Raw genomic sequence first — 12,095 nt, forward strand, 5'->3', positions numbered from 1 at the left:
TTGCCTCATTTAACCTTGAAGCCAGGGCTTGGCCTTGACTTCAGGCCAGCTGGACGCAGGTGCTCAAGCCGTAGCATCAGGACCGAGGTTCCTCCGTCTCTCAGCTCTTCCCTCACCTGCATCCTCAGCTGGGCTTTCCTCAAGGCACAGTCTGGGGCACCACGGACACCAGCATCCCCGGGCCGCCTGCTCCCTGCAGGGTCCCGTTCCAGGAGTCTGAAGCTGACTCCCTGGGCCGGCTGGGATCACGGCGCCTCCCTGACACCATCTGTCTCCCACCCGCCAGGCCCAGGTCAGCCCCAGAGGAGCCACACAACCTGGAGGGAGAGACGGGGGTGCTTCCCCAGGGGAAAACCGAGGTGCTGGCTCTCTGTCAGAGGAAAGGCAAGGGAGTGGGCGTGAGGCGGGCAGAACAATTTACATCCACTCCAGAGGTTCTGCCCCCGCCCCAGCAGGGTGCAACATTCAGGTCAGGCTTGTCAAGTGCTTAGAGCAGAGCGAGCAGACCCCTGGGCGGTGTCCCCTCTGCTGGCAACGTGTGAGACCCAGGAAACGGCTCAGGGTGTGCGGGGAAAGAGCCCACAGTCCCCGGATGCACACCCAGCCGGTCCATGCCCACCCTCTGCTCTTCTGACCTTTGTCCGCTGCTGCCCCTCCTTTCCCCTCCCCCAGCGCCCGGGCCTGGCACTGGTCCAGCTCGGAAGAGTGTTGATATTCAAATGTGGCTGTCAGCCGCCTTGCTCTGGTTACAAAATCAGCCAGACTGCCGCCCTGGGCCGCTGCCATCCCCACCGCCCCAGTCAGCACCGAGGGGGATTGGGGTGGTGCAGGAAGCCTTGGCGGCAACCAACCCCAGAAGAAAACAGTGTCAGGTGGTTTCTAGAAATCGAAACTAGACTGAGCTTTCTGAAGCATTTCCTGAGCCTGACCACGCTCTGTACTGGAAGGGTTTTCTGGGTTGAAGATTGGCCTGCAGAGGGATCCTGCAGGTGGGAGGCTTTAGGACAACCATCAGTAGTTGTCTCGGGCAGGTAAGCTTGTGCCTCTTGCTCTCAGGTGGGTGTCCCTCTCTCTATACCATGTAATCTCATGGGGGCCAAGTCTCCCTGCTTGTACCCAGATGGGGATCTGGTGCTTCTCCTGAATCCAGGGACCATCACTGCTGCTCCCATGTCCAAAGGGTCTCTGTGTACAGTTGGGCAGGTTGTTCACTGGCACACAAGGACACCAGCCCAAGGGGCAAGCAGGCTCGGCATTCAGCCAAGGTGCTCTCTCTGATCAGTGCTTTTCAGCCCAGGCTAAACCTGCCCAAAGGAAGAGCACCTTTTTCCAGTCTGCATAAGCTCTGTCCCACTTCCCAAATGAGTCAGGCAAAAACGGGTGGTCACGGCCACCTGAAGTACTGTGACATTTGGCATACCACGTGCCAAGTGCCTAAATGGCCATTTGTCTGGGGCCCTGAGTTCCTGTTTCAGGATGAGCAAAGCTGGTGGCTGCCACTGTCCGGGGAGCGCAGAGGGTGACCAGCCATCCCCGTGTGCCTGGGACCGAGGGCATGTCCCAGGACACAGGACTTCCCGTGCTAAAGCCGGGACGGGCCCCAGTGCACTGGGCAGTTGGTCATCCTAGCCCCTTGGCCATCTGCTGAGGTCAGTGTAATGAAGAGAGGGCACACCTCCCCCCACAGCACCCACGGCTCCCCAGCTGTGTGAGCCGAGCCGGCTACCCCTCTGGGCTTCAGCCCCCTCACTTGTAAGGTGGGGTCAACGAAGCATTTCTCAGGCTCGTGGTCAGGATCCCACGAGCCGGTGGTGTGAGCGGTCCTGGTCCCGGGATGCCGTTCAATGATGGTTAACAGGCCTTCGTGCCTGGGAGCCCCAGGGGGTCTGGTTAACGCAGGCCCGGGGCGCCGCCCCGAGGTCACCAGGCCCTGACTTGAGGGGCAGCCGCAAGAGAGGCCACATCCCTGGGCCCCGGGGGTGAGTGTGGGTGTTGCAGTGACCACCCCCTTGTGTGGACAGGAGGGGAGGGAGGCAAGTGAGGGGCAGGATGGGGGTGAAGGGGAAAAGTGAGCAGTGACAATTGCACGGAGCCAAGACGTCCAGGCAAAGTGGGGAGACCTGGGGCCCCCCTGCCTGCCTGCCCAGGGCTGGCTGTGTGGCCTCGGTGGTCCCCCGCCTCTTCGAGCCTCTGCTCCCTGGGGACACTGACCTCAGAGGTCCTCTCATCCTGTGCCCCTCCCCCCAGCCTCTCCCCACCCACACCCGGCTGCACAGAGGCCTGGGCCTCAGCCCTGACCCCTCTCCTCCCAACCCGACGCGCCCGGCCCAAGCTCTCTCACTGCTGGCTGTCCCTCTGTCACTCCTGCCCGGATTTCTGGGGCCTCCTCCTGATGCGTCCCCCTGCCCTGCTCTTGCCACCCCCTCCCTTCCTGGGCTCACTTGGTCCAGAACCCACAGAATGTTCTTCGTCTGCTGCAGACCTCAGGGCACCCCCTCAGGGCTCCATTGACTGAAGATAAAGCCCCATCCTGAGCAAGGCTCCCCAGGCCCTCCCAATCTGGGCCCCGCAGCCCCTGCCTTCTCCCTCCCCACCCTCCCCACCCATCCCCCAGACAGCCACGCCCAGGGCCTAGCTTTCTGAGATGGGCTCCTGTTCCCACTGTCCTCGCTGCCCAGAGACGCCCCCCCCCTTCCTCTGGGCAGGTCTTCCTCGTCCTCGGAGGACCACCTTCAGATGAGGTAAGGGGCCCCCGCCGAGGCACCCAGAGCACTGGGCGCTCCCCGGGCTCCCGGCTCTGAGGGTGCAGGCCCTGCACCCGCCGGCCGCCCTCCGTGAGCAGGGTCTGAAGGGTGGGTGGACACACCGGCCCTGGTCCCGGGGGCTGTCCAGCTCCGCCGTCTCACTCGGCTGCCTCCTTTTGCTGCAGGACAAGGGGCTCCCAGGCAAGGCCATGGCCCCCCTGCGGCTCCTGTGGCTGTGGCTGCTGGTCGCGGGCACTCAAGGTGAGCGGGGCCCCGGAGATTTGGAGAGCGGCGTCTGTGAAGCTGGTGCTCCCTTGCTCTGCGGGGTCAGCCCCCTCTTTGCAGAAATCAGGGCAACGTTCTGCCCGGTGCCTGGGTGACGGGAGTCAGCCCGGGTCTTCTCTCCTGCTTGAAGCCCCGGGTGTCCCAAGTCATGGCTTGTATGTTTTGGTGGCGGGATGCCAAGGGAGTCACCATTTCATCCAGTGGGAACCAGAGGGACCAGGCAGGAGGGGCCCACAGATTGGCCAAACCCTGGGCGACACGAGGCCAGTGCCCTTCGGACACAGTCAGACTTCCAGAGGCCTGGACGGCCGTCCTCACCCTTCACACTTCGAGGCCCTTCCTCGTCCTGGTGACCACACAGAGGCCTGTTGCTCCCCCATCTGAGAAGTGCACTTTGACACGGCGCCCAGCTCCTGCCTGACCCTGTCGGCTCCGGCGGGGGCTGAGGGGGGGCTGGGCAGGGGAGGTCAGCGGGCCGAGTCCCAGAAGAACAGGTGTAGGGCCAGGACCCCGCTTCCTCTCCTTGCCTGGCACGCTCTGCCTGAGTTCCAGGGCGCCCTGGGCCTGCTTGCCCCCGGCGTTCCCACACGCCCCTTCCAGCAGTCCTCGCTGTGGTGCCCGGACTGCACCCCAAGCCCCAGACACCCTCAGGTGGGGTCAGTGTGGGCCTCCGCCCCATCCCCTATTCTTTCCTTGGGGTCCTGCCACCCTACTCTCAGGTGGCACCGGGCGCCCCTCTGCCCCTCCTCTATCAATGAAGGGTTCAGACCTCAGAGACAAGAAGGGTGGAGCCTACCCTCACTGTGTGTATGGGGGGCGGTCTATGTGTATTTTCCACTCCTCCCCGGGGGGTGATCCCCTCGAGGATGGATGGGGTCTTCAAAGCTAACGATCCAGGGGTCACCCCCTACTGGGGGTACTTTACTGCCCCCATGAAAGCACATGACCCCCGAGGAGGGTGGGGCGGCCATGCTCCTGCCCTGGGATGGAGGCCCAGCACCCGGCCTTCATCCTCGCTGACCTCTGCTCTCCCTCGGGAGCTTGCAGGCGTGAAAGACGGTGACATGCGGCTGGCCGACGGGGACACCGCCAACGAGGGCCGCGTGGAGATCTACTACAGCGGCCAGTGGGGGACGGTGTGTGACAACCTGTGGGACCTGACGGATGCCAGCGTTGTCTGCCGAGCCCTGGGCTTCAAGAATGCCACCGAGGCTCTGGGCAGAGCCACCTTCGGGCCAGGTAACCTGCGGGTCCCCAGGTCCTCCAAAGCTGGACGCGCCGCTAAGTAACCAGGCCCAGGAAGGGATCGTACCTAAGGCGGGCCAGTGGCATTCCCACCAGCCCAGTGCTGGCAGAGGTTTCAAAGAGATCAAAGCCCTGCGCTGGCTGAGCGCTGGCGGCCCGGCGCGCACTCACGCTTGGCCGGCGGCCGTTCCCTCCAGCCCAGTGGCTCCACTCCGGGGAATTTACCTTCTTGAAACAGTTTCCCCCCAAAAGAAAAGTCTGTGTGCAGTGCCTGTGATTCAAAAAAAGGGAAATCATCCAAATATTCAGCGACAGGGGTAGATGCATAAATTACGGTATAATAATTTGATATCTACGAGGCAGACAGACCTTGTGAGAACAAGACTAGTTCATGGTATGACGTTACAAGAGCCCCGAGAACCCCAGCTCCCCCTCCAGGCCCTGTCGTCCTTGCTGTGCCACCAGGAAGGGGCCCTATCATGCTGGACGAGGTGCGGTGCACAGGGACTGAGCCCTCGCTGGCCAACTGCACATCCCTGGGCTGGATGAAGAGCAACTGTAGACACGACGAGGACGCCGGCGTGATCTGCACCAACGGTGAGCGTTGTGGGGGGGTGCCCCATCCTGAGCCCCAGGGCCCTCTCTGTCCCCCCGCCCAAGAGCTGCCACGGAGGCCGGAGCCCTGGATCCCAGGGACGGTGGTCACGCCGGCTCCCATCCCTCCACGTGGATCACACACCTCCCCATGCAAAGGTTAGCGGGTGGTGCCTGCTTTCCAGGAGGGGCAGGAAAGCCCGCAGTTCCCACAACCTCACAGCAACAGATCTCCACTTCCTTACCGCCCCCCCAACTGGAGCCGCTCAGAAATGCTCCATTTAACCCCGGACAATGAGCCACATTCCAAATACAGACACACCTCGGAGATGTCTCAGGTTCGGTTCCAAACCACTGAAAGCGAGTATCACAGTAAAGCGAGTCACAGGAATTTTTTGGTTTCCCAGTGCCTTTAAAAGTTATGTTTACACTATACCGTAGTCTACTGAGTGTGCAATAGTGTTATGTCTAAAGAAACAATGAACATACTAAAATATTGAATCACTATGTTGTACACCTGAAATTAATATATTGTAAACCAACTATGCTTCAATTAAATAAATAAGCAAGCACACTTAGTTGGAAGCAGAGCTAGAACTGGAACAAAGATTTTCTGACCCTAGTCCAGAGTTCTAGGTCACTCCTGCGAGAGAGAAAGCAGCTGTCACCGGGTGCAGGCTCCTGGCCCAGCAGCGCCCCCTCCCTGTGATGGGGGGAGGTGCAGGGAGACGGACACCCGAGCTCAGCTGTACACGGGCAAGGCCTTGTCGCATTAAGAGAGGATTGAAGCTGAAGAGTTTCAGATAAAATAAATATGCATATTTTCTCTCTTTTTTTTGTAGAGAACAAATTTAAAGACTAACCAGTTCTAAATATAATAGATCGATGGCGTAAAATCAGTGAACCAGAAAAGCTATCGATGAAAAAAAAACACTCTACACACCTTAAGTTTTTAAAAGAATAATGTACATACCTTAACTAAACAATACTTTATTGCTAAAAAATGCTAACCACCATCTGAGCCTTCAGCAAGTCATAATCTTTTTCCAATAGTAACATCAAAGGTGACTGAGAATTACCAAAATGTGACACAGAGACGCAAAGTGAGCAGATGCCGTTGGGAAAAAAAAAAATGGTGTAGCTCAAGGCACAGTTGCCACAACTTTCAGTTTCAGAGAAACGCGGCATCTGTGAAGCACATTAAAACGAGGTGCCTGTGCACCCCGTGTCTACACACTGCAGGCTTGTCTCTCGAAACGCCAGCCTTTTGTTTCTGTTAGTTCTCATTCCAAAACATATTACAGCACACCCCCCGAACCTGGGCTTAGACAGCGTGCTGAACGTGCTTTAGACCTTTCTTGGGGGCAAAAAGGCCTGATTGCAAACAGCCCCAGCCCTGCCCTCTCCCCAATGCCATCAGATGTTCTAAATGGACCGAGGCTGCCCCGCAGTTTTGAATCCTCGGGTCCCAGTTTTATCTTGTCTCTCATGACCACTTGTCCTTCTCCCTGGGCTCGCACAGGGAGCGCGGGGGCACGTGCAGGAGACACACCTGGGCTGTGAGGCCGGGGTGCAAGGCAGGAAGCAGCCCTGGCCTGGTGGGGAGCCCCGGGGTGAGAGTAAAGGAGAGTCTGGGGTGCAGGGAGGAATTGGGGGGGCTGAACCCACCTGGTTTAATTGTCAGAATTGATTCAAACCTGTTATGGAAAGAAAAAACAGATGGAATTTAATTCCCTGCTAGGCTTTGGGAGGGGCCAGGAGAGGGGTACATCACCCCCAAACCACCCTGGGGGCTTCAAGTAGCTTCTCTAGGCCTCAGTCCCCTGAAGGAGGCTGCTGAGAACCTCGAAACTCTAAATAGGGTTGCCATGAGACCCTCCCTCTTCAGACCAAACCAGGCAGGAGGTTTGGGTTTTAGAAGGTCATATCTGGGTGAGTGATTGATTGGGATGGGGCCCCAGGCTCTGGAAGTCAGTGCCTCCAAAACACCTACCTGGATGTGCTGCCTGAATCTGGGGGAGGCAGATGAGCTAAGTAGGGGTGTTTGATGGAGCAGGGGCTCTGGGCCACAGAGGGCAACAGCACCCTGTCTTCCAGGGCGGTTCTTTCCTTGCCTCCCCAGGAGCCTTTCTGAGTAGATAAGGCAGGACCGGGGCCACGATTTAAGGGAAGAAACTGACTCCAGGGAGCAAAAGTGTTTTCAGATCACAAAGGAAGCAAGTGCCAGGACCCCTCCTAACACGGCACGTTCCCTTCTACCTCTTAGAAACCAGAGGCATCCACACCTTCGACCTGTCCAGCGAGCTCCCCGCAGCTCTAGAGCAGATCTTTGAGAGCCAAAAGGGCTGTGACCTGTTCATCAAGGTGAAGACGAAGGAGGAGGACGAGCTGGGCATCTGTGCCCACAAGTTGATCCTGTCCACCAACCCCGAGGCACACGGCCTGTGGAAGGAGCCAAGCAGCAGGGTCACCATGGAGGTGGACACTGAGTGTGTGCCTGTCGTCAGAGACTTTATCAAGTGAGTGTCCTCGGGGCCGGGGGCTGGGGACTGGGCAGCCTCCCCTCCAAGGCAAACCGCAGGGACAAGGGATGCAGCACCGACCGCAGCCATGCTTGCGTGAACACACTTGTGTGCACACACACTCACACATTCACACATTTACCTTCACAGCCACGCATCCTCACATTCACACGCACATTCTTTTTTTTTTTTTAAAGAGATTGGAGTTTGTTTATTTATTTATTTATTTATTTATGTATTTATTTATTTTTGGTTGTGTTGGGTCTTCGTTTCTGTGCACGGGCTTTCTCCAGTTGCGGCAAGCGGGGGCCACTCTTCATCGCGGTGCGCGGGCCTCTCACTATCGCGGCCTCTCTTGTCGTGGAGCACAGGCTCCAGACGCGCAGGCTCAGTAGCTGTGGCTCACGGGCCCAGTTGCTCCGCGGCATGTGGGATCTTCCCAGACCAGGGCTCGAACCCGTGTCGCCTGCATTGGCAGGCAGATTCTCAACCACTGCGCCACCAGGGAAGCCCCACGCGCACATTCTTATGCATTCTTTCTGCAGGGGCTATGAGAGATGGGGCAGCACACACACACACACACCCCTGTCTCTCAGGTGTGGTAAGCATCCAAAAATCAACTATCAAAGGATTTTCCCTCTTCTCACCTGACTGATCTGCTCCCTCGAAAAAATTTTTTTAAAACCCGAATCCAAATCTGTTGCTGGAGAAAAGTGGGGGGAAAGCCCTCAGGCGGGGCCACCCAGGCCTCGGGTCTAACCAGCGGGCCGGCCGCGCTCAGGAGCCGGTCTCCCAGATGAGGAGAGTGGGCCCCGAGGGGCGGCCCCTTCCCCCCTGACCGCCCTGCTGGGGGCCACTCTGTTACCACCCGAGGGGCCTCCCGGGGGGCTGGTGTTCTGAGAGCATCGATTTGAAAAAAGAACCACATCTATGAAAGCTGTTCTCTCTCGTGACCCAAAGCTGTAGGTAGCTGAAAGTGACGTTTAAGAGAAAACAACAAATGGCAGTTAAAACAGATTAAAGTGGTTTCTTTTCAGCCAAGTACAATATAAGAACCTGGCAGTCATCCTGTGCCCCTCCTAGCGGGACTGATTTCTGTAATGCGTTTGCACCTGTCCCCAGCTTCCTGGCCCCAACTGGAGTCACCGACCTTGGTCAGAGTTCAGTGATTTTCTGGGCTGTCTGCCCATGTGCTCTGGCTCTCTCTCCCTGTCTCTCCCTGTCTCTTTCTGTCTCTCTGTCTCCCGGTGTCTCTCTCTGTCTCTGTCTCTCCCTCCCTCTCTCTCTCTTCCTTTCTCTCTGCCCCTGTCTCCCTCCCTCCCCTAAGGCAGAGAGGCCTCAGTGAGCCCCGTCCAGACCCCAGAAGGCCTCAGAAGACCCCTGCTCACTGCGGCTGCCCAGCACGCTCCCCTTCCCTCTGCCCAGTGGTCCCCACGTGGCACCTGCTGTTCAGAGCCTTCTGTCAGTAATCCGGCTTCTCACCAGTTTCTGGGGTCTCTGGGGGTCACTAACACCCCAGGGTCTTTGGTCTTTTTTCTACCTTTCAGGACGTTTTCTTCCCTGATGGTGGGGCAGGGCCAAAGGGCTGATTGCGATCCCCTGTCCCCAGCCACGCAGGTGGCCGCCTGAGTCTGAGGGTGGACAGTGTGCCCAGACCGGGGAGAGCCAGCCGGGCTGGGGCGTCACCGGGTGGGAGCTGCACAGCTCCCAGTGGCTGGGAACCATCCCTCGCTGGCCCCAAAGCGGGATTAAGAGGTGGTGACAGAAACATTCTGCGGTTTCCTCGCTCCCTTTGTCAATGGCCATCTGCGGGGCCCTCGGTGGCACCCCTTGCCTATGAGAGAGGCAGTGCCCCGTCCGCTGTCCAGGTGCTGCCCAGGGCGGAGGTTCCTGGGCTCAGGCCACCACCAGGCAGATACCCAGCTATGGGTGACGGGCCAGAGGGTGCAGATGCCCTTTTTTGCCCCAGAGTTCACGGTCATCAGCAGGATCACGTGATGTGTTGAGTGCACGAGGGCAGAGAGGGTGGGAGGAGGGCAGGCCCGCCTCTGCCACTGGCACTGGACACTGCGGGGCCCCAGCTCCGCTCTGGGCGCCCCCAGCTCCATGCTCAGGTGACAGGGTAGCCACCAGGTCCTCTGCTCCCTGGAAGGCTCAGCGTTCGAGAGAGGCCATGGGGAGAGTTTGGCTGTTCCCAAAGCAGGACCCCACTCACCATGTCCCAGGAGACAGCAGCCGCAGCCTATCGTTTCCCCTCCCAGCAGGCTCCCTCCGCACGCGTCTTCACACAGCAAAGGGCTTCCTGGTGGCTCACTGAGTTACATGGCAGATGGCACAGACTGGGTGCCGCCCGCGGGGCTCACGGCTGGTGGGGAAGGCAGATAGGAGGTGGCCAGTGGCGATGCCCATGTCACGGGAACACCAGACAGGTGCTGGGGGCAGAGGGGTGCCCACGGGCACCCAGTGGGGGCTCGAAGGGGTCTGGCCAGGTGTGTGACGGTGGGAAGGGAAGGGCAGGGCAACGGCTGATGCCCGGGTTGGCCGGCAGGTCCTGGCACCCAGGGTCCGGCCCGTGAGGACGATGGTGATGGTGGAGGAGGTGGTGGGACCGCCTCCCTCACGGATGAGGATGAAGCAACATCCTCAAGGAGCCTGGGATCTGCCCACACCTGGCTCTAAGCAAACGGGAGCTTGGAATGTGGGTTGACCCAGGAGATAAATCAGGGGGCTCTGAATGCCCCTTGGAATAGCTAGCACCGTGGGTGTCAGCGGTCAATAGCACACGTGCACCAGGGCACACCTGTTCTCCTGCGGGGAACGAGTGTCACCAGGCATCAGCCCTCGTCTCCCCCCAGGTACCTCTACTCCCGGAGAATCGACGTCTCTCTGTCGTCAGTGAAGTGCTTGCACAAGCTCGCCTCTGCCTCCGGGGCCAAGCGGCTACAGAGCTACTGCGGGCACCTCTTTGCCATCCTCCTCCCCCAGGACCCTTCTTTCCGGACACCCCTGGACCTCTATGCCTATGCCCTGGCCACCCGGGACCCCGTGCTGGAGGAGATCTGCGTGCAGTTCCTGGCCTGGAACTTCGGGGCCCTGACGCAGGCTGAGGCCTGGCCGAGCGTCCCCACGGCCCTGCTCCGAGACCTGCTGTCCAGGAGTGAGCTGGTCACGCCCAGCGAGCTGGCCGTGCTGCTGGCCTTGGATGAGTGGAGCCAGGAGAGGCGCATCTCCCACGGGGAGGTGGAGGGCTTGGTGGAGAGGGTGCGGTTCCCCATGATACCGCCCAGGGACCTCTTCACGCTGCAGTTTAACCTGTCCCTGTACTGGAGTCACGAGGCGCTCTTCCAGAAGAAGATGCTGCAGGCCCTGGAGTTCCACACCGTGCCCTTCGAGCTGCTGGCTCAGTACAGGGGCCTGAACCTCACCGAGGACACCTACCAGCCCCGGCTTTACACCTCGCCCACCTGGAGCGCCTCCGTGATGGGTTCTGGTTACAACCCCTACCGGTCCTTCCAGACGCCCCAGCACCCCAGCTTCCTCTTCCAGGCCAGCTCAGTCTCCTGGACTTTAGTCTACCTCCCCACCGTCCGGAGCTGCTGGAACTACGGGTTCTCGTGCTCGTCTGACGACCCCCCGCTCCTGGCCCTCTCCAAGTCTAGCTACTCCAATCCCACCATCGGTTATGAAAACAAGGCCCTGATGCTCTGTGGGGGGAACTTCGTGGCGGACGTCACCAACTTCGAGGGCTGGAAGGCCCTGATCCCCAGCGCCCTGGGCACCAACAGCTCCAGGAGTGCTTCCTTCTTCCCCTGCCCGGCAGGGTCCTTCAGCAGCTTCCAAGTCGCCATCCGTCCCTTCTACCTGACCAACTCCACGGGTGTGGACTAGACCCGAGGCTGGGAGAGCCAGGGTGGCAGGAGCGCCCAGAGGCTGGGCACCTCCCATCCTTCACCTCCTCTCTGCAACCATCTCCAACCACCGGCCACCAGATGGCCCCCCTGCTTCCGTTGATCTCTCCGAGCTTAAAGAAATCACTGGAAGGTTTCAACTAGTGCAGTCCACAAACCGAGAACTCCCACTTCCCACTGCCCAGCTGGTTTGTCGGGAAGCAACAAGATGTGAACTAGGAGCTGTTGGGTCTCCTACCCTGCCTTTCACTCCGCCCTCTGCTGTCCCTTATCTGAGATCATTAAAATTGCACTGTGGTTCCCAAGTTCTCTTGTTCATGCAGAAAGAGTTGTTGAGTCCACTGGGTGTTTGGACATTGGGTGTGCTGGGCCCTGGGGTCCAGTGAACGAGCAGACCCAGTCCTTTCCTTGTGAAGCTGCAGTCTTGTGGGTGAGACAGGCGATCACAAGTAAACAAACACTTGGGGTAAATACAAGCTGGAATAACGGGTGATGGAAACCAGAGGGTGGCAGGGGGGAGGCACAGGCCGGAGCTACTTTAGTGGCACTCAGTGGAGAAATGAAGAGTGAGGGGCAGCAGATGTGGGGGAAATGGGAGGAGGGTGTGTTCCAGGTAGAAAGAACAGCACATGCTTGGAATCTTTTCTCCATCAATCCTTGCACGTGTGCACAGGGATGGGGGCAGAGATTCTCATCTCAGCGTTGTTTGTAAAAATGGAAATTTGCAAAGAACCTTAAAAGGCCACCAACAGAGTGCTTGACCACAAATAAAAGACACCCACGATGGGGTGGTCAGG

At 59.1% G+C, this 12,095-nt stretch overlaps 1 protein-coding gene across 1 annotated transcript; it reads left to right on the top strand.

Annotated features, from left to right (window-relative positions):
- Positions 1–902: 902 nt before the first annotated feature.
- LGALS3BP (galectin 3 binding protein) lies at positions 903–11,603 on the top strand. Its single transcript, XM_057536127.1, has 6 exons — positions 903–1,031; positions 2,930–3,005; positions 4,077–4,268; positions 4,740–4,871; positions 7,135–7,387; positions 10,246–11,603. The coding sequence occupies exons 2-6, from the start codon at positions 2,954–2,956 to the stop codon at positions 11,276–11,278; spliced, it is 1,662 nt and encodes a 553-aa protein (XP_057392110.1). The 5' UTR covers positions 903–1,031; positions 2,930–2,953; the 3' UTR covers positions 11,279–11,603.
- The last annotated feature ends 492 nt before the right edge of the window (positions 11,604–12,095 follow it).

The sequence above is a fragment of the Balaenoptera acutorostrata genome, chromosome 20 (assembly GCF_949987535.1).
Source record: "Balaenoptera acutorostrata chromosome 20, mBalAcu1.1, whole genome shotgun sequence".
In the NCBI taxonomy this organism is placed as follows: domain Eukaryota; kingdom Metazoa; phylum Chordata; class Mammalia; order Artiodactyla; family Balaenopteridae; genus Balaenoptera; species Balaenoptera acutorostrata.

Excerpts from the sequence above, each read along its gene's own strand:
- LGALS3BP (XM_057536127.1), top strand. The coding sequence starts at position 2,954 with ATGGCCCCCCTGCGGCTCCTGTGGCTGTGGCTGCTGGTCGCGGGCACT. Across the intron at positions 4,269-4,739 it reads CAGAGCCACCTTCGGGCCAG|GAAGGGGCCCTATCATGCTG; the intron begins GTAACCTGCGGG and ends CTGTGCCACCAG. Across the intron at positions 7,388-10,245 it reads GTCGTCAGAGACTTTATCAA|GTACCTCTACTCCCGGAGAA; the intron begins GTGAGTGTCCTC and ends GTCTCCCCCCAG.